Source organism: Crinia signifera, chromosome 1, assembly GCF_055691185.1.
Source record: "Crinia signifera chromosome 1, ASM5569118v1, whole genome shotgun sequence".
In the NCBI taxonomy this organism is placed as follows: domain Eukaryota; kingdom Metazoa; phylum Chordata; class Amphibia; order Anura; family Myobatrachidae; genus Crinia; species Crinia signifera.
The window spans coordinates 90,912,789-90,933,494 of NC_139217.1; the positions used below are offsets into that span (position 1 = coordinate 90,912,789).

The window sequence follows — 20,706 nt, forward strand, 5'->3', positions numbered from 1 at the left end:
TGGGAGGTATCATGAAGTTAGGCTGATATTTTTTCCATGGCCGTCATGTACCAAATTTTATTCAACAACTGCTAAAGTGGTGGAGGATCCAGACATTTCCAATGATTGGCAAATAAACATCTTGCCGCATTTAGGATATGTACTGACAGCTTTTCTGAAGATTTGTCAAACCCATCTATGTGACAGCCAAGGAGAAAAGACCATTGCGATTTGGTCATATCTACTAAAAGAACCTGGGATAGCAGTTTTGGGACATGTCCACCAAATATGGATAAAGGTTCCCTCCTCACCACATCCTCTCCAACAAAGATCTGAGGCCAAACTATACATTTTATGTAGTCAGGTCGGAACTAAGTACCACCAATAGTAAATTTTGTAGGCGTTTTCTCAAATTGCCAAGGATATAGAGGCTTTGGAGACCCTCTCGTATATGGTCAACCAAGAGTCCTCGTCTGGTGTGTCTCCTAGATCCCTAGTCCTAGTGTATAGATCCTAGATAATCCCTTTACATAGGAGATGGTGTAGACTAAGAGATTCACTTAGGGTCAGGGGTCTGGTAATCAAATAAATGGGTAAGGAGTCAAAAAAGTGGCATAGTTGGATGTACATAAAACTACTCACAGAAGACAAGTTGTACTTATCACATAGGACATCATTTGTCACAATCAAGGAGGTTGGAGACCATTCTGATACCTCCCCCCACCCAAGAAGCAAAATGTCTGGCATTGAAGCCAGGAGTAAAAGCTGGGTTGTCCCATAAGGGAGTAATGGGAGAGGGATATGAGGTAGTGTGAAAATGGGATACAAAAATCCTATATTGAGCATGTAAAAGCAATGACAAGGTGGGACCGTGAGGCTTCATCATCAGAATCGCCTCAGAAATGCCTTCCTCAGAAAAGGGGAGAGGGTGGTATTTGTGGTTCGGCTGTCTGAGAAGGCTTAAAATAGGAAATGGGGGCTTGAGAGCCTGCTTTCTTGTGCTTAGGCATGATGGGATCATAGGCAAGTAGAGTCAGTGGGAGAGATAGTAACATCCTATTCTGTGGATCATTAAGCAAATAATACACCCGGGCTAATTGAGGAGTAAGCAGATTACATTTCAAGGCAGTTCACATTGTAGGTAGTGCACACAGGTCCACAGCATCAGGGCAGGTAAACAGAGAGTTATATCCTAAACAGGGTAGCTGTGGTTTGGGAGAAGATGCAGGTTATGCAAATAGGTGAGCCAGGTATGAAGTCGAGGCCCATTGCAGGTCCAACCCACTCACAGTAAGCCCAGATGTCCCAAGCAAGTACTAGGAAGGCATTGGGTATGAAACTGCCTGTGACCCCCACTCCACCGACAAGCACCAGCAGATGTATGTGCGTGAACTGGAGCCTTTTGCAGGGCAGTGGGGGTGGCAAGCATTATGTGTCTTGTGGGGATTAATGTGGTTAGAGGGTCATGTGTGTGTATAGCTACAGGGGGACACCCTGGTAATGAGTCTGTGGGACAGCTATGGTACCAGCTTGGGAGCTCCAGAGACCCTGATTCAGTAATTCACCCAGCCAATTCTACTTTTGTTACTTCTTATAAGCAACTATGGTGGTAAGGATGTTAACTTGACAAGATAATAAACCATATTTTAGTGTTACCTTCTCCTTGAGGTCAGTGATAGGCAGCAAGTTCAGTGGTTCTTTCAAGGCTGGCTGTATCAGATACTTTTTTTAGGTGATTTCTGGGTGTATTCCCCCACCTGCTCCTGCTTCCCCAGTCCAGACTCTCCAAACATGTACTTCACTCTGGGTTGTCTGAAGCCTCTTCCTGGGGGGGGGGGGGGCAGCAGCCTGTAGCTCGTGGCCCGTTTCCACCTGCCCTGTGTCTCACAGCCAGCAGTACACTTTTAATTAATTTGTTAGATACAAATAGGTACCATATTTAATTTGGATTGCAGTTCTGTTTTCTTCTTTTTTCCCTGATATATGTAATGCAGAGTGTCTGGCGGGACCTTGGCCATAGTGCACCACTATATATATTTTTTTATTTATTTATGCAGTTTATGTATTTAAAGCAGATACAAGTGATTTGGTTAATCTTAATACAAGATTTCAGTTTAGTAACATAAGTCTGTACTAACCTTGTGTTGGGTGAATGATAAAATTAGAGAGGTAGTGTTAAAGAAGTTTGAATTTTCTGCCCTGTTTCCTGTGTCTTACTCATTGTATTGTAGGAGAAATGTACAAGCTAGAACTACAGTTGGTTAACAATTAGTGCCTGTAAAGACCTGTAAACACTAAAATCCACCAGATGTTTTGTACTTTTTGTTACAGTAACAGTCACCACCTTGTCACCACCTTGTATAGACTTTGTACAATAGATGCTGCCAATACATTGTTCTAATAATTTTGTTTTCCTCCAATTACTGAAGGATCAAAATAAATCTAACAGGTTTACTTGCGTTAGAAATGTCCATTCCCTGGGATAATGCTCTCAAACTCATCACTAACAAAATAATTAACATGTAAATCAACATGCATGGTTGTGGCCTTTATGGATATTGTAAATACCTAAACCACTTGGTAATGCTTCTGTCTTTGAAATCTTAAAAGCCTTATCATTATTGTAACAAAATAAATTAGCAGCTAGTTTTCCTATAAAATGACTTATTTAATGTGCGTGGATGTATTGTTGCTATTAGAGTTTTGACCTTGTTTACTAATGGTTTGTTAATTGAGTCTACAATTTACATCCAAAGAAAAGATTTAATAGAGTATATACATTCATAATAATGGATAATAATTTATTAATTGGTACATCATTTTAAAAATAGATCTTGATGTTTGTATAATAGAATTTTGATACCATATTTACAATACCTATTTCTAGATCTTCTTGTTAGTTACTTCTATACATATTCCAATTTTTATGTCTCCATATCTGTACTGTAAATGTATGGTTATATTTCACAAACATATGGGTTGTTTCATAGAGGTTCTCAAACCAATATTGAAAATCTCTTGAGAATCCTTAACACTTGCGGAATAGTTGCCTAAGTCTCCTAAGGTTTTATATTGTGGGACAATGGATCAGCAACAAAGACTGTATTTAGTATAATCTAAAATGAATGGAAAGTGTCTAAACACCTGGGTTATTGCTCATTCTTTAGGTTGGAACCCAAAAGGCTTTCCCATCAGGAAATGTTAGCATCTTCCTCCAGGGTTTATATAACATACATTATTCTTATTGCATTATACTCTGAGTTGATGGCCACTTACTGTATTTCTCTGTATACAAGTGTTTATTCAGGATGTCTTCCTCCTCAACCACATTTAGTAAGCAGTTTCTTATCTTTTTTTTAAGAGGAATTTTCTTTAATCTCTCAGGAGTATTTCGGAAGATTTAGTTCCATTCTTTTGGAGTAAGATTTTTTTTTGTTATTTCTGTACATTTGTTTAGTTAGTACTGTACACCAAAGTCTTATAGGTATAATTTAGGTACAAAAACTGTACATTTACTGTTGCATATAAATCACTTTTGGGGGGCATGTTTTTTGTTGTTTTTTATTTTTTATTTTTAGCTAAGAAGAAAAAGAAAGGAAATGTATGATGGATTCTAACAATGACCTTCGATATTATTCAGTCGCCTCTAGGTACCTTTCCGAATCGATCCAGGATTGTAAAGAGTAATATTACACAAGAAAAGGATGGTCTATTTCCTCAAATGCTCTAAAATTTTATAACAAAGCATACATCTTTATAGGAAGATCATACAAGCATGCCCTACCTTCATGGATTTGCAAGAAGTGACATACATATTCATATATGACCCTCCCCAATGGGAGGGATTACAGGCCAAATATTGGTTCAGACATAGTAGTAGCAAACTTGGGTACTGCTTTCCTAGCACGGCGCCCACAATAAGCATCACATTGATCGCAAGCATCGCATGCATCTTATGTGTTTCTGCACCATAAGATGCATGCGATGCTTGCTATTAATGCGACTACAGTGATTTTTTTCATCGTATCCATTTTTATCACATGCTTCGCATCGGTCGTACTGTTTTAATGTCATAAGATGCATGCGATGCTTGCGATTGATGCGATGAAAGTATTTTTTTATCTTGGGCATTGTAAATCGCATGCATTGTATTCTCTTAAACATACCGTACATACAATGTATGCGATGGACGCGATTTACGCGATTTCATACATTTGGCGCTCACAGGCCCATGCTTACAATGTTAAATGCACCCCCACGCCACCCCCCCCCCCCCACTATAAACATGAACCCAAAGTGTGGCGAGCGCAGCGAGCCCGCGAAGGGTGGCAGTACGCATCCTACGACCTTTTCATACCCCCACTATCCACGTCGCGTGGAGTTGAGAATAGAAAGTGTGGCGAGCCCGAAGCGTGGCGAGCGGACGCGGATACCTGTGAAGCCCGCGAGGGGAAGCAGATACCTGTGAAGGTATCCGCGTCCGCTTGCCACGCTTCGGGCTTGGTGGCTCGCTGCGCTCGCCACACTTTCTTTTCTCAACTCCACGCTGACGTGGATAGTGGGGGTATAAAGAGGTCATAGGACGCGTACAGCTGCGCTCGCCACGCTTCGGGTTCACGTTTATAGTGGGGGGTTGGCGTGGGGCTGCATTTAACATCGTAAGCACCCTTTAGGGTGATTATACAATTTTTAATCGTATAGGGGGCATACATACACCATAGTATATGCACTTTAGTATTTTGCATCGCACCCATTGCATTCATTGTACATATAAAACTACATACAATCCATACAATTGACTCGACATACAATCATCGCACGCATCGCGTACATCGCACATGAATAAAGTAAATAATGAGTGCAATGCATGCAATTTAAACGCATACATCGCAGTCATCGCATTGCACGCATCATAGCTTAATATACTACTGTTTTTCATACGATACATGCGATTTAAAAACCGAAATCGCACGTATCGCACAGATTGTATGCCATATAAAAATGTACACGATTAATGCGATGGGCACCGTGCTAGGAAAGCAGTACCCAAACTTGCACTTTCACTTTGTAACAAAGGAGTGGACTTCCAGTAAGCTTAGGTTACCTTACACACCCACATTCCTACCCCCTAATACTGTTGTCTGGAAAGTACCTTATGCCTTACATGGTTCGAAGTCTGGTTTTATCTGATTCTGTGGTTCTTGCTATTCTTGCTGAGACAGTTGCACCTTCCTGTCCGTGGGCCTGTGGTCAGCCATTTTTTAGAATTGCATTTTTGAGCGGTGCTTCCTAAAACCTGGGTATAAACCGTTATTTCCTAATTCCATAGATACTTTTAGCTAAGGCTGCAAAGCTAAATGTCAGCTGAATATCTTGCAAATCCCATGTTTAAATTTATTGTAAAACTTATTAGCGTGACGCTCTGGGTCAAAGGAATCCTTATCTATTCCCCATATAGCTTTGCAGACCCCAAGGGGGTCTTTATCATGTATAATCAAAGGTAGTGAATAAATCGGGATATTTCCACATGAACATTGCAGTAATGTACTGCTGGCTTCACCCTTTGGTTTTATGTTAGTATCTCTGGAATGCTTGTAAACCACTTACTGCCCCTTTACCATGGTAATGCTGGCTTTCTGCTGAATTGGAATTTTCCTGGAGAGAGGTTAGAATTGAAGAAATACCCTAGGGATTAAAGTGGGTCTCCAGTTTAATTTTTTCAAGATGCCTTAATGCCGCCATTCAAGCTAAGTTTTTATAGTTCTATCTTTCTAAGATCAGTACATCGAGGGCACCAGATGTAATTTACTTGTGATTATGGCATGGAAGTGCTGGCATGATTGTAGATTGATAAATGTAATTGATATTAGTTTCTAGTATAATCTTGAGCCTGCAGTACAAACTTGCTGAGTACTTCACCTATAGCAACTTTGCCATATTTCACTGGTACTTGACTCTTGACAGAGCTTTTACTCTAATACATCATACACATGGGGTGAATGTAACCATATTTCTAAGTGATATGACAAGATTGCTTAGAAATTAAGTACGAGCTCAGAGTGTAGGCACCCCAGCGACAGCAATGCGCCGTACCACACATTACCATTGCCTGGCTAGATTTATTCTGCATGCAGTATAAACCTAGTCTCCACCATTGTTCTCCAACCAGAGAACACTGGTCATGCCTGATTGCTCAGCACAAATCCTTGTTGCCTTGCAGTGTGCTGAGCGATCTGTGCTAAACGGTATAGCTCAGCACTGAGGCTCCCTCGCCCTGTGTGTATGGGGCATATGTAGTGCAGGCTTAATAACAATGGCATATATATTTAAGTGAAACAGAATACTGCAGAAATGCTGACTGGCACTAAGAACTAAATACACTTGACCAACTAAAAAGGAATAACTAGATAATAAAAAAAACTTTACAAAACAGCTTAACAGATCTTCAGAATAGCAGCTTTTCTAAATAGTACAGATAATTGCAAAAAAGAGATATGCCAGGCAGATATTCCAAAAAGCACAGATATTTTATTTATTTGCAGTTTCTTATATAGCGCAGCAGATGCCGTTGCGCTTTACAATAGTAGACAGTGATAAAACAAACTGGGTAACAACAGACAGACTTGGAGGTTAGAGGGCCCTTTTACAATCTATTAGGCATCAGTAATAGCATAGCAGTGCCAACAAGTTACAAGTCCAGAAGGGAAGCTATATAAAACATAAGTGCCTCAGAGGGTTATGCGTGTAGAACTTAAATATGATAGGCTTGCCTTAAGAGGTGAGTTTTCAGGGAACGCTTGAAAGTTTGGAGGCTAGCGGGCATTCCATAGGATGGGAGCAGCCCGATGAAAGTCCTGTAATAGTGAATGGGAGCTAGTGATCCGCTCAGATGAGAGACGCAAATCTTGTGCAGAGCGGAGTGGTCGAGATGGGAGATATTTTGTGATAAGTGCAGAGATATATGCTGGTGCAATATTTGCAGCGTAGTGTACTGCTGACAGGGAACATGTTTTCTTAATAGAACAGATTCATTGTACAGTATTATGGAGACATGCTGGCACATCCTCCAAATCATATATAACAGAACTAGACAGATTTTAGCCCGCAAATTGATACCAATCATCTAAGGTCCAGAAACCAAGATCTCTGAACTCATAATATCATAATCAAGCATCAGGACACAGCCCAGCATGATGACTCCTGGTCTGCGCACCTGACTGGTTGCAGAGAGAATTATTTAAGCTACTAGAGCTAACCTTACCAGATGAACTGGACTTCTTCTGACTTCTAACAATCATCAATATCCAAAGTGCAACACTCCTCTTAAGCCCTCCCTCATTGGCTGTATCTGAATGTATTGGGAGAAAAAACAAGAGATGTACAATCGTGGAAGTACCTTATTTGGTGACCATATTTCACCATTGTGCTCACTTGTTTCTTGTCTTTATTCATGTTTATTGCTAATATAGTTTGACCAATGACACAATTAAAAAAGCAAACAAACAAACAAACAAACAGACAAAGGCTACTGGTTCATTTTATCAGGGTTAACATTATGAGCCATCATGGACCAAGGCAGATATTTCAAGAAACAAGCCCAAATATAATTTTATTAGTTAGGAGAAATTATCAATAGTGAAGGGGGAAAGGTAAACTTTGCTGCATGATGTTTACTTTTTTTCTGTTTTAATGTTATCCAACCTTCCACAGTTCATTAAACAATACACCTTTAAATACCCTGTAGAAATAATGTTACAAATATTGACCCAAGATGACTTCTAAGTAAGTTACAGATTTTGTTACTGACCTTTTAATTAAATCCCATGTGTTTACTAAATCTATACTACATTAAATGTAATTTAAAAGAGGCAACATGATTAAAAAATTGTGTTTGCATGAGCTTTTACAACAGTAGTCAACCGCTTTATGGATTCACTGAAATTTATTTAACAATATAATAAAACAACAATATACAGATGTAGCGCCTCTCAGCTAGTGCTGGGAATCGCCAGATTCGCAGCGCTGACTCATGCTGGCGGAAATGCGCTGCATCTCATGGGGACGTGAGAGCGTCTCACACGCATGTGCGTCTGCTGCACTCGGCGGTGGGAAGTGGAAACCATTCCTGTCTCCACTGCAGGGAGACAGGCAGAGTTGGTGCAGGCGGCTACTGCGGGAGGCAGCAGGGAGTGGCGGCGGGCTCTGTCAGAATGGGGTGTGCGCACCCTCTTCTGGTGGATGGCGAGCGGCGGCGGATGGCGATAGACTCAACATTAGCAGCTCTGATGAGAGCTGCTCCATCTGTATTTGTCTTTAAATAAAATGAAAGGATATTGTAAAGTGTTATAACATGATATATTTTGAATGTAATGGCATTGTATTAGATAATGTTTAAATCTATAAGATAAATAAGCAAACCATTTGAAAAAATAGATAAAGAGTAAAAAAAATAAGATATAAAAATAAGAAAAATTACAATAAAATGAATTATATAGTTATCTAAAAACACACATTTTTAAAGATACTAAGACATAAGTTAATGTGTTACAGTACATATTTTAAATTATAATATCATTTCTAAATAAAAATTAATAGTTTTTTTTCAAGCCCAAAAAATCTATTGCTCTGTTTTTATAAAACGAGTGCCTTATTTTTTAGGAAAAACAATGTTGACATAGAACTCCAGCCACAAATAAATGTAACCACTAATATCATTCACCAGAACAGAGACTGCAAATTCATATGTGAAACTGGAAAAATAGAAAGGGATTTGTATCTAAAGATACTTGGAGAAGATTAATTTTCCACACTAACTGTATTAGTCATATTAGTGTTTTTAATAAATGAATTGGTAATTTTTAAATAAACAGTTTTTATGTCTGCAGTTTATTTTTTTTAAACAGATGCAAGTGATTTGGTTAATCTTAATAAAAGTTTAATAAAAGATTTCAGATTGGTAACATACGTCTGCTGTTATTAGTACTGGCCCTGTGTTTGGTGAATGATAAAATTAGAAAAATAGTGATGGTGAATTTTCTGCCATATTCCCTGTGCCTCACTCATTGTATTGCAGGATAAATGTAAAAAAAAAATATTACCTGTAAAGACTGGAATTCACCAGATGCTTCTGTACTATTTTCCTACATTAACAGTCACCACTTTGTATAGACTTTGTACAATAGATGCTGCCAGTACACCACTATTGATTTAATTATTTAGTTTTCCTCCGATTACCAAAGGATCAAAATTAATCCAACAGGTTTGCTTGAATTTGAAATGTTCATTCCCTGGGATAAGGCATTCGAACTCATCACTAACAAAATAGTTAACATGTAAATCAACATGCATTATTGTGGCCTTAGAAGAAAATGATACAATTTTCTTTATGGATAGTGTAAATACCTAAACCGCTTGGTAATGCTTCTGTCTTTGAAATCTTAAAAGCCCTATCATTATTGTCACAAAATAAATTAGCAGCTAGATCTCCTATAAAATGACTTATTTAATGTGCGTGGATGTATTGCTGCTATTAGTGTTTTGACCTTGTTTACTAATGGTTTGTTAATTGAATCTACAATTTATATCCAAAGAAAAGGTTTAATAGAGTCTGTACATTCAGAAGGTTATGGATAGATAATAACTTATTAATTGGTACATCATTTTAAAAATAGATCTTGAGGTTGATATAATAGAGGTTTGAAACCATATTTACAATAGCTATTTTCTAAACTATTTCTAGATCTCTTTGTTAGTTACTCCTATCTTTTCTCCTCTTTTCCATGTTCTATTTTCATCAATACATATTCCATTTATTATGTCTCTATATCAGTACTGTAAATATGGGTTGTTTCATAGGGGTTCTCAAAACATTATTCAAAATCTCTTGAGAAACCTTAACATTTGTGGAATAGTGGCCTCAGTCTAGGTGTATATTCAAGATGTCCTTCTCATCACTTGCCTTTAGTAAGCAGTTTCTTATATTTTTGTTAAAGGGACTAATCTGTACTCTCTCCGGATTTTATAGTAAGGATCGGTTTTTTTGACGTGTGCATTTGAACGTTTACGGAAAATCGCACATGTAATAACATGCAAATTGCGGTAAAATTCACGTTTGACCTATCCCAAAACATTGCACGTTAAGAATTGCATCAAAACTCGCAAATGTAATAGGGTGCAAATTTTTAAATTGCACACTTAAAATGACCGAAAATCATAAAACAAATAGACCAGGTCCAGCCCTGCGAGTTTGACAGAACCATGCACAGATCAGTGATATCTGTGCATGGATCTGTCCAAAAAAACTTGTAAAAGTTTAAATAAAAAAACAACATGGTTTCCTCCCTTCTGAGCAAAACCAGCCAGTCCTTGTTCCCCAATATGGGGGGAAAATATGTAAAGATCCCCTGTATTTAAGAAACCAGCATCAGGCTCTTAGACCGTCCCCGGTTCCAAAAATACGGGGGACAAAACACCAGCAACTAGGCTCCAAATCCAGCTGTGTCATGCCACAGCCAGGAGACACTTTGAGCATTGTGGCTGGTCAGCCCCTGGGGTTGTCATCCCCCCAATGAAGGACCCAGCAAGACCATTAATACACTCACTGACTTCTGTAGGTCTCCTGACACCACGGGAGCAAAACTTTAATTCAAGTCCTTTAATACCATCTCAAAGGAGTGACACTTTAAAGTGAGTGTAATATCTATTGTCCTGCTAGATGGGGAAGTTAGCCACAGAAGCAGTATTGAGCATTGGGGAGTGGTGTCCCCTTGGGAGCAGGAGTCCGGTGGCAGATGACCCCATTATGCTTCTGTATAATCATATATTTTCTCTTTCTTCAGTTTCGCATCCTCCTTACCAGCAGCACATGATAAGGGTTACATACAAGTAAAAGGCATGACAATACGGTCAATTAAAAAGGCAGTTACAGAGGAGTTCAGGGAGCAAGTATTGGGATAGCAGGACATTTATCAGTCATAAAGATCTATTATGGAAATATTATATTATTGTGGAGATATAACTAAGAGAGTGAACTATGAAATTTAACATCATACAAGTAGAAATACAATAAATCCATATACAGAAAGTAAAAGTACTTATAGTACTAGCTAAGCCCAGAATTCTTAGGTTCGAACCCTTTCTAATCCTTTCCCATTACAATACATTAAAAATTTTAATTCCCTTTTATGTTTTATGCACTAGGGAATAACATGCTTAATTTCTACAGACCTAAATTGACTTAATCTGGTACTTAATTTAAAACTATATAAATTTTCTGTGGAAATGCGTGAAATTAGTAGATTTCATGTGTAATTTATAGTTACACAACTGTGTCCTGTTACTACCCGAATACAGTATCTATCCTTATGTATCAATGCCTATTTCCCTATAGATTGTAAGCTTGCGAGCAGGGCCTTCCTACATTTTGACTGTCTGCAAATACCCTATTTGTTGTATCACTGTCTCCTTTGTAAAGCGCAACGGAATATGCTGCGCTATATAAGAAACTCTTAATAAATAAATAAATAATATGCAGCAAGACTGCCATCTTCTGCATGAACCAGTGAACTATGGGAAAACTGTAGCTGCAAAGGGTTCACAGCCTCATGCGTCATAGAAATCCGATGATGCATATGCATCATAGGAGCACATGTGCAAAATACATATGTAGTGCCATCATAAGGTGGATTAGAGGGTGTGGGCTGCACCCAGGTAATCTATGCCGAAGGGTGGAAGGCCAGCTCCTGCTTAGTGACCGGAGCTGGATGCTGCACTGTAACATTACAGGCAGCATCTGGCTCCTGTCTCAGTACAGGAGCCAGCACTACAGATATGGCAGTCTCCTGGGGGCAGCCTTAATCTCTTGGAGCCCCAGAGTGATGGAAATTGGGGTCAGGATGCTTAGCCATTCTCTCTCTCTTGTGAATTCCCACCTAAGGCCCACCATGCTCCCCTTTTAATGGCCACTGGGTGTGAAAGGGATAAATGAACCCCCTTCACGTATGTAATAAAGGCACAGCATTTCAGACATAATGATATGTTGCATGGTTTTGTTTTGTTATCATACAATGCATACATTTATATTTTTAAAACCTATACAATCCTAAAACATGGTTTGAAAAAACCTGCTTTTAGATTTTTTTTTAGATACTAAGGGTGAGATTTAATAGGATGAGATATTCAGAAAGTGAGAGATTTTGGAAGAAATCTCCAGTTTTTTTAAAGCAGCAATCATTTACACTGCAAAATCAAACTGGTTTTGCAGTGTAAATGATTGCCGCTTTAAAAAAACTGGAGATTTCTTCCAAAATCTCTCACTTTCTGAATATCTCATCCTATTAAATCTCACCCTAAATATCTGGGGCTTAATATTACTTGATGATCTACATATATAGACCTGGGTTGCCTACACACCCAGAATGATCAGGAGGGTCCCGGAAATCGGGTCCCCCCTCCTGGCCCCCCCGGAAAGTGGGTAAAGCCTCCCGGAATGTGGTCAGTCTCCCGCTACTCCCCTTGGCAGGGGGGTCCGTGGGAGCAATTGACATGAATTGCATCTTTGTAGCCTTGCCCCCCGCTGTGCAATGCCTGAAAGAATGGCATTGCATGGCGGGGGCATGGCCACGAGGATGCGATCGTGCTAACCATGCAGTCGAACGCGCGTTGGACCAATCAAATTAGCTTAACCCCCTTTGTGTGAGTCTGATTTTTTTAAAGCAGCAGTCATTTACAAGGCAATACCAACCTGATTTTGCCCTGTAAGTGATTGCTGCTTTCAAAAAAATGGGAAGGCCCGCACAAAATGACATTAAGCCCATTGAGTGGAAATTAATTAAAACATTACAGTAACAGTATTTAGTATTAACATTGGAAACACTGAGTAGGATATGATCAACTAAGTTAATTGATTGAGGCAATTACTTTGAGTCAGCGAATGATAAACAAGCTGTATATAATGCAAAGAAATAAAAACAAATATAATTCATACAAATAAGGAAATTAAATGCAGTCAACATACCAATTGCGGGGTCATAATTAAATAATGATATATATTTTTTTTTTGCATAAAAAAAAAATATCCAGTGATACATCAGAGATTAGAAAGCACTGGCAATACTTCTAATATATGAAAATGAGGATATTTTTATCCTCGAAAATGATTAATAATAAAGAAACAAAAGACATTTTTATTCTAGCATAGCAGTTTCAAAGAGTGCAGAAACAAGCAGATCAGAAGCACTCAGCCAATAGTGGACATCATTTCCAGCACTACAAAGGAAAAACACAAGATCCTCTACAAAACGTCTTTTGGGACAGAGCGATTGATCTACGTATATAGAATGCTAATGTGACCTATAATGCATAGTATAAGTAAATGAAAGTCAGGAATTTCAGAAACTGCAGAAAATAGAAACACAGCATTTTTGTATAATTTTGCAGTAGTGTATAATAAAACATCCTTCTGTGAATAAAGCTGGATAGATAAAAAAAAAGGAGTAAATAATTACACATCAATAGATTTATATTTCAAAATGTCCCATATTAAAAAGTAACATAAATATATATTTTCAGTTTTGAATTGGTCAGTGGTATTTTTCATTACAGTATCTTAACACTTTTTCTGTTTTTTTCTAAGAGCTGTGCTTTTACCTGATGTAATACAGTGAGAGTTAATTGGAGGACCATTAAAAAACTGCACTGCCCACAATTGTGGATTCTGTTTGGTCCTCTCATCTCATTCCTACACCCCCCTCCCCTGATGAACCAGTATAATAAAGGTCTGCAGAAATCAGGCTCTGATAGGGCAGAAAGAAATAACTAGCTGCATCATTGTAGTGCATCATTGTAGTGCAGGTTTATGATATGCTGCAGATGTATTCACTAATGGTGTGTACACACGGACGATTAGGCTTGCTATTCTATCCTGATGCGATTGAATTGCACGGCAAGCCACCCGGCATGCATGCGATTTGGACGATATAGTGCAGATCTGCACTATATAGTCATTGTAGCACTGTCTATCTGGGTTTCAATTTGTGCTGCCACGGGAGTGCGCATCGGGATCGCATTGGGATCCCAAGGTAAAAAAACTGTACATTCTGCATGTGATCTGTAAGCGATCCTGATGCGTTTTGACTATATAGTCCAAATCGAATATCAAATTGTACCGTGTGTACACAGCATAACTTTCAAGCACTACAAACAATTTAACAGCTTGTTAATCCTTATCAAACTCAAAGTTAATGTAATTATCACTATGACTTACTATTTAATCAAGCAACTTAGCTAATTTTATATCATGCAGTAATCAAAGGCATATACTATACTATATATAAGTATACTTCTGACCTCCATTGATACACTGTAATCTGAACGCCAGCGTCCCCACTGCCGGTCATCTGTATTTATATGGAAAAAAATTGGCCCTCCAAGATTCCAATCATGGAGATAAATAGTGGTGTTTAATGTTTTGGTGAAAACCCCTTCATCAGGATACGCATGATTTTAATTAGGTTTTATACTAGACAACTATTGATTTTCACCATGAGGTATAGTTTTAAACACTAAATAACGCATGTCATTTTGTGTTATGTGTTTATTAGAGTTGCTTGTCTAATAATATAGTGTCATGATATAAAATAGCCTTCCAGTACAATCTACTTTCATGTTTATGCACAGTAGTAAAAAGGCTTTAAATGTATCCTATTATTTTTTTCAGATGACACGAGAACAGTATATTTTGGCCACACAACAAAATAACTTACGGACTGAAAATACTCAATTTTATCCAGTGGGAATTTACGGATGGCGGAAGAGGTGTTTGTACTTCTTTGTGCTACTACTATTGGTTACCATGATTGTTAATTTAGCAATGACAATATGGATATTGAAGGTTATGAATTTTACAGTGGTAAGTACTTTTCTCTCATTTCACTGACATTAATCTATTGATGTGGTTCAATTATTTCTTGCTTGTAGATTAAGCGAATGTTTCGTTTCATAAAAATATCCATCTCCAGAAATAATATTAGGGGAAAGCCTTGGATGTTGCATGTATTAATAAACTGATTTTCTTTAACAAATGCAAGGTATTTCAAATTATATAAATGTAATATCACGATTATATCATGCATGAATGTGTTCGGATTACTAATTCCAGTACACTTCTTTAAATACAGTATGTTGAAGTATAAATTAATGTCATATACAGTAGCTAAAGGACAAGTAAGCATAAAACATAAGATATTAAAGAGTTGATTCAGAGTTGTGCGCTGCTGTGACCGGGTTAGCATTCTTTGGCATTGTCGCCTGTGCCAGTTTATGTCAATGCTAGTATCAGCCTTCTTCTAATGTACTACCATTCATCTGAATGCGGAAGGCTGGGAGTCCATTTGAGTGGCTGTAGTCACAACAATCAGGAGCACCTTTGGACTGCCTCTAGCCACAAGTATATTTTGTGTGATTGCATAGCTACTGGCCAGGAACGCACCATATATTCCAGCATCTGTGTAGTTGAATTGTTCTGGGGACTCTTTGCGAAGACGATACAGTATCGCTACCTTTGAGGAATGTGCAGTTGCAAATCATCATCGTATTATGTAAACAATGCGCCCAACTCAAAACCAGCCCCTATATATGAAACAGCCACTATCCTGAATATGGAGTATACCGTTTAGACCAGGGCTGGGCAACACCGGCCCTCCAGATGTTAATGAACTACACATCCCAGGATGCTTTGCATTAGTTTTGCTATGTGACCATGATGAAACTGATGCAAGGCATCCTGGGATGTGTAGTTCATTAACATCTGGAGGGCCGGTGTTGCCCAGCCCTGGTTTAGACCCTGAATATTGTTTTGAGATTGAAAATTATAGTGATTCTGAAACTGTTTTTTTTTACTATTTTATATACTATTACTATTATTATACTATTACTATTATTATTTTTTTACTATTTTATATACTATTACTATACTATTACTATTATTATTTTATTATTATTTTATATACTGTTTTATTACTATCATCTTAAACCTGTGCTTTGCTGATATAATGTTTACAAGAAGCTCAAAGAAGCGTATTTTTTACTTAAATATTGTACAATCCTTCAGAAGCGTGTTTGGCAGTCCTGTATTACATCTGCCAAAGTCATATTTTAAGGCCTATTGCACTGCAATTCAATATTTTAAAGATAAAATTATTTTAAAATGCATGTATTAGTGCAGAACAAATTCTTTTCAATCAAGCAGTCTGTATGCAATGAAATGTTAAAGTTGGTGAGTGAAACATTTCTATCCATTGAACCATTTCTAGGTACCTTGTAGAAAATTTAAGGTGCTGATTTAGTAACCTGTGAAGTATGCGGCTCGAGTAATTGCAGTACTTCAAGCTTAATGACTTCAGTAAAATAACATTTGGAGTATAATACCAGTAATATGAAAATGCACTCACTTGTATCTGGATGGTTTATTGCAATTATAATTTAGCAATTATTAGAATCTTATAATGGAAGGTAAAGAAATGAACCAACTCGCATCATGTTACAATGGGAGATTTGTATCATACCTGGAAAATGGCTGTTTATGTAATTTTATGAAATGATACTTTCAAACATCTAGATGACCTGTAAACCCATTGACATCTGAAGCGATGGGACCCGAAGAGGGTCCCGGCATTGGCAAGTGAAACAGAGCGCGATGGCAGAGCCATGCTGCTTTTGGCAACTTGGCTCTTGCTAGTGATGTCTTCTGGTGGTTCTGCGTGAAGGGCTAACAGGGGATGTCGCTGACGATCATGCAACTTCCACGCAACTTCAGCAATATAGCAACAATAGACAATGTGCCCAATGTTAGTTTTGTCTGCCAGATTACGTGATATATTTTGTAATCTGTACCCATCTTTACTGTTGCAGAGAACATACAGATGGAGCATTCTTCAGCTAGCCTTGTCTGAATAGCCATGGTGACCCATGGCTCACCAAGGCCTATTGTTCTCAGATGCAAAACAATACATAGAACAATACAATAGGGGATTAGCATAGGAATAAGTTCGACTGCTCTGGCTCATTTAATCATATTAAAGGGCTAGATGAGGATGGCTCTATTTGTACATAAGCAGAAACAGAATACCAGGGTCAGACCAGCTCACAGGTATACAGGGGAAATTCCTGCTGGGCCCTACTGCCTGAGGGCCCTATCCCCACTTCTAAGGGTCATAAAATTTGTGGAGCAACACTCTTTCTTCTGTCAAACTCCCATTTTAGTAAATGTACCCCACTAGTGGCCAGGCAGGATTCAGAAGCCTAATTTTATACAGATGCTTGTGTGCCTGTATATATGTTAGCCTATTAAATTGAGGGGTCCATGTACTGTACTATAAAGTGTATGGAGATACACCACCAACCTAGAAGTTCCTAGCTACCATGTTACAGGTTGTGTTTGAAAATGACAGGTGATGGTTGATTGATACTTTATCACTGTCCACTTTATCTCTCTGCATGACATAGCACATATATCTTTTATTGCTTAGATTCTGTTCCTCTGCACTCAGTGTGCAGAGTGAGTACTAACCAACTATAACTCATTTGTAAGTGTGTGTATAGAGAAAATAAGAGCTTGTGTGACAGATTTCCAACATTGCTTGCTGTGCACAGGATGGAACACATTGCAACTGGTGAAGAGTTAGTAGCAAAGACAAAAAAAAGCAAATTTGGCGCAAATTTGCAAAACAATGTTGAGAGCAGGAATTTATTTTATGGGGAAGAAATTGACAGAGTATGCACTTTCTTAGGGTCTATGGGGGGACATAGAGTCTGTCACAAGTAGGGAAATGTGCAATATCCCGCAGCAATAGAGACAAGTAGTATGACTGCACATGGTGCTCAAAAACTCATGTCTGAAGTGTTCATTCAATAATACAAATATCTACTAGCATGAGAAAATATTCAATAAAATCCAATGTAGTAAAACGCTGTCCTCTAGATACAAGTAATGCCCCTTTGAGATCGCAATCCGGCGCTTTTACACTAAACCCCAGTTTGACCAATATACGGAGCGCAACCCGGGTTTAACCCTTCTTATAATCAGGGTTGAAATGCTGGGTTGCTCGACACTGGTTATAAGTTTTGGTGCTTTCACACAGCACTTGGACTCAGGTTGAACATGATATGTTATTAACCCGGTAATAACCTGGGACGAAGATGTGTTGAAAGGGGTATAAGCTAACTATCACCAATAGACAGAATCACGTACAATAAATGAGAATAATTGGCAATAGATTATATAAAACTGACAGTAAACCACTGATGTACTGTAGGTTGGTAGGAAAGCAGCTGTTAGGACCTACTTCAGGAACAAGATTGACAAGATCCGAGATGAATTGGTATGCTGTGACTCAGTCAGACTGCTCAATTCCCTACCTGAACCCTCTGACACAGCTACTTTATTTGATTCAACAAATAAAGATGAAGTATCTGCACTTTTCTCTTCCTACAACTACATTACCTCTCCTCATGACCCTATACCCTCGCAAATAAGAAAATCTCTGTCTCCTGTGCTTATCCCAACCTTAACTAAAATCTGCAACCTCTCTTTCTCTACTGGTATCTTTACTTCATTGTTAAAACATGTAGTTATTACTCAGATTCTGAAAAAAACACAATTCTGACCCAAGCTCTCTCTCAACTACCGTCCCATCTCTCATCTTCCATGCACCTCCAAACTACTTGAGAGACTTGCCTACACTCACCTGACACACTTTCTTAACTCGCACAACTTATTGGACCACTTCAGTCAGGCTTTCTTTCCCAACACTCCACAGAGACAGCACTGACGAAAGTACTCTAGTGAATTATCCAGACACTCCTAAGTCTAAAGGCCACTACTCATTACTTATTCTTCTGGATCACTCTGCTGCTTTTGACACTGTTCACCATACACTTCTCATACAAACTCTAGATCTTAAAGTTATAGTTCTTCCTTTGTTCTCGTCCTACCTATCTAACTGCTCCTTTGGTGTTCATTTCTCTGGAGTACCTCGAGGGTTTAGTCTTAGGTCATCTGTTTTTCTCAATCTACAGTATACCTCATTTCTTGGCAAACTAATCACCTCTTTTGGATTTCAGTATCATCTGTTTGCGGATAATACTCAACTCTACCTATCCTTCTAGACCTGTCTCCATCTGTATTGGGCTGTGCCTTTCTGCTGTTTTATCTTGGATGCCATCTCACCACCTTAAACTGAATATTTCAAAAACAGAATTATTTATTTTTCCACCAATAAATAGCAGTTACCAACCAGCTTTTTCTATTGCTGTTGAGATTAGGACAATCACTCCCACCACTCAAGCTTGCTGCCTAGGTGTCATCCTTGAATTCAAACTTTCCTTTGTTCCCTACATTCAATCTGTCTTGAAATCATGCCACATGCATCTAAAAAACATATTCAAAATTTTCCCTTACCTTACACAAGACACTGCTAAAACTTTAATCCATGCTCTCATCATCTCACAAATTGATTATTGCAATAGTCTCCTTATTGGCCTTCCCCAATACAGACTCTCACCACTACAATCCATCAGCAAGACTAATCTTACTAGCCAGATGTTCATCTTCTGCAAAGCTTCTCTGTCAGTCACTTCATTGGTTACCTGTATTCTACCATATTCAATTCAAAATACTTTTACTTACACACAAGGCCTAAAAACCAAACTACACAAACATACATCTCTTATCTCTAAATATCTTCCAACCCGACCTCTTCGCTCCTCACAAGATTTATTTCTCTCCTGCACACTCATTACTCGCTCCCATTCCCAATTGCAGGACTTTCTTTGGGCTGCACCCACTCTGTGGAATGATCTCCCATGCACAAGCAGACTCTTCTCCAGTCTTCAAGCCTACAAGCGTTCCCTGAAAACTCACCTCTTCAGACAAGCTTATCAAATTCCAGAACCAGACACTTATCCTTCATATTCCGTTCCTATCCAATCCCATCCACACTATACAGGCCACACATATCCACACTCTTTCTTTTACATTTTCCATCCTTCTGACCCTTGGCCAAACTACTGGTTCACCGTATCATACAGCACACCAGGAACCTTTGCATTCTGGTGGACTTTATGCAATAAAGAATATCTATTCTTGTGTATCAATGCCTATTTCCCTATAGATTGTAAGATTGCAAGCAGGGCCCTCCTATCTTTGACTGTCTGTCTGTTTGTTGTACCACTGTCTCCTATTGTAAAGCTCAACAGAATATGCTGCGCTATATAAGAAACTGTTAATAAATAAAGTTGTCACCAGCTGAAATTCTTGCATGGACCGTCCAACAAGAATACAAAGTTGTTACGATAGCCTGCCAGTCTATGTTGAGTAAGTTAAACAATATTTTGATTGGTAAATGATTGTGTTCATTCTCCAACACATAAGCTTTATTAATGTTACGTGTTCCAGTAAGCTGTAATTAAGTTAATTAATAGGCGCCATCTCTCAAGATTCCTATGAGATTGAAAATTGCAATAATGTAGCTATGTTTATCGGTCTGCTGACAGCATAATTTCCATACTGATTTGAAATACAGTATACAATATCAGACCACTGACATAACCACTGATTATGCCAGTGGTAGTAAGTATCTGTCATTTACATGGCCATCCTGAATCAGTGAAGAGTTATTTGTGCACAAGTGCAGCAAATCCCAGAATCAAATCTGCATCATGAATAATAAA

The 20,706-nt window shown here is 38.5% G+C and overlaps 1 protein-coding gene across 9 annotated transcripts in view; it reads left to right on the plus strand.

The window, feature by feature from the left end:
- The window catches only part of SGCZ (sarcoglycan zeta), an 869,285-nt gene that overhangs the window by 525,052 nt on the left and 323,527 nt on the right, over positions 1-20,706 (plus strand). For all 9 annotated transcript variants that reach the window (XM_083170008.1, XM_083169946.1, XM_083169955.1 and 6 more), the window contains one exon: positions 14,696-14,887. In XM_083170008.1, the coding sequence (XP_083026134.1) occupies positions 14,696-14,887 (192 nt within the window). The remainder of the gene's footprint in view (positions 1-14,695; positions 14,888-20,706) is intronic.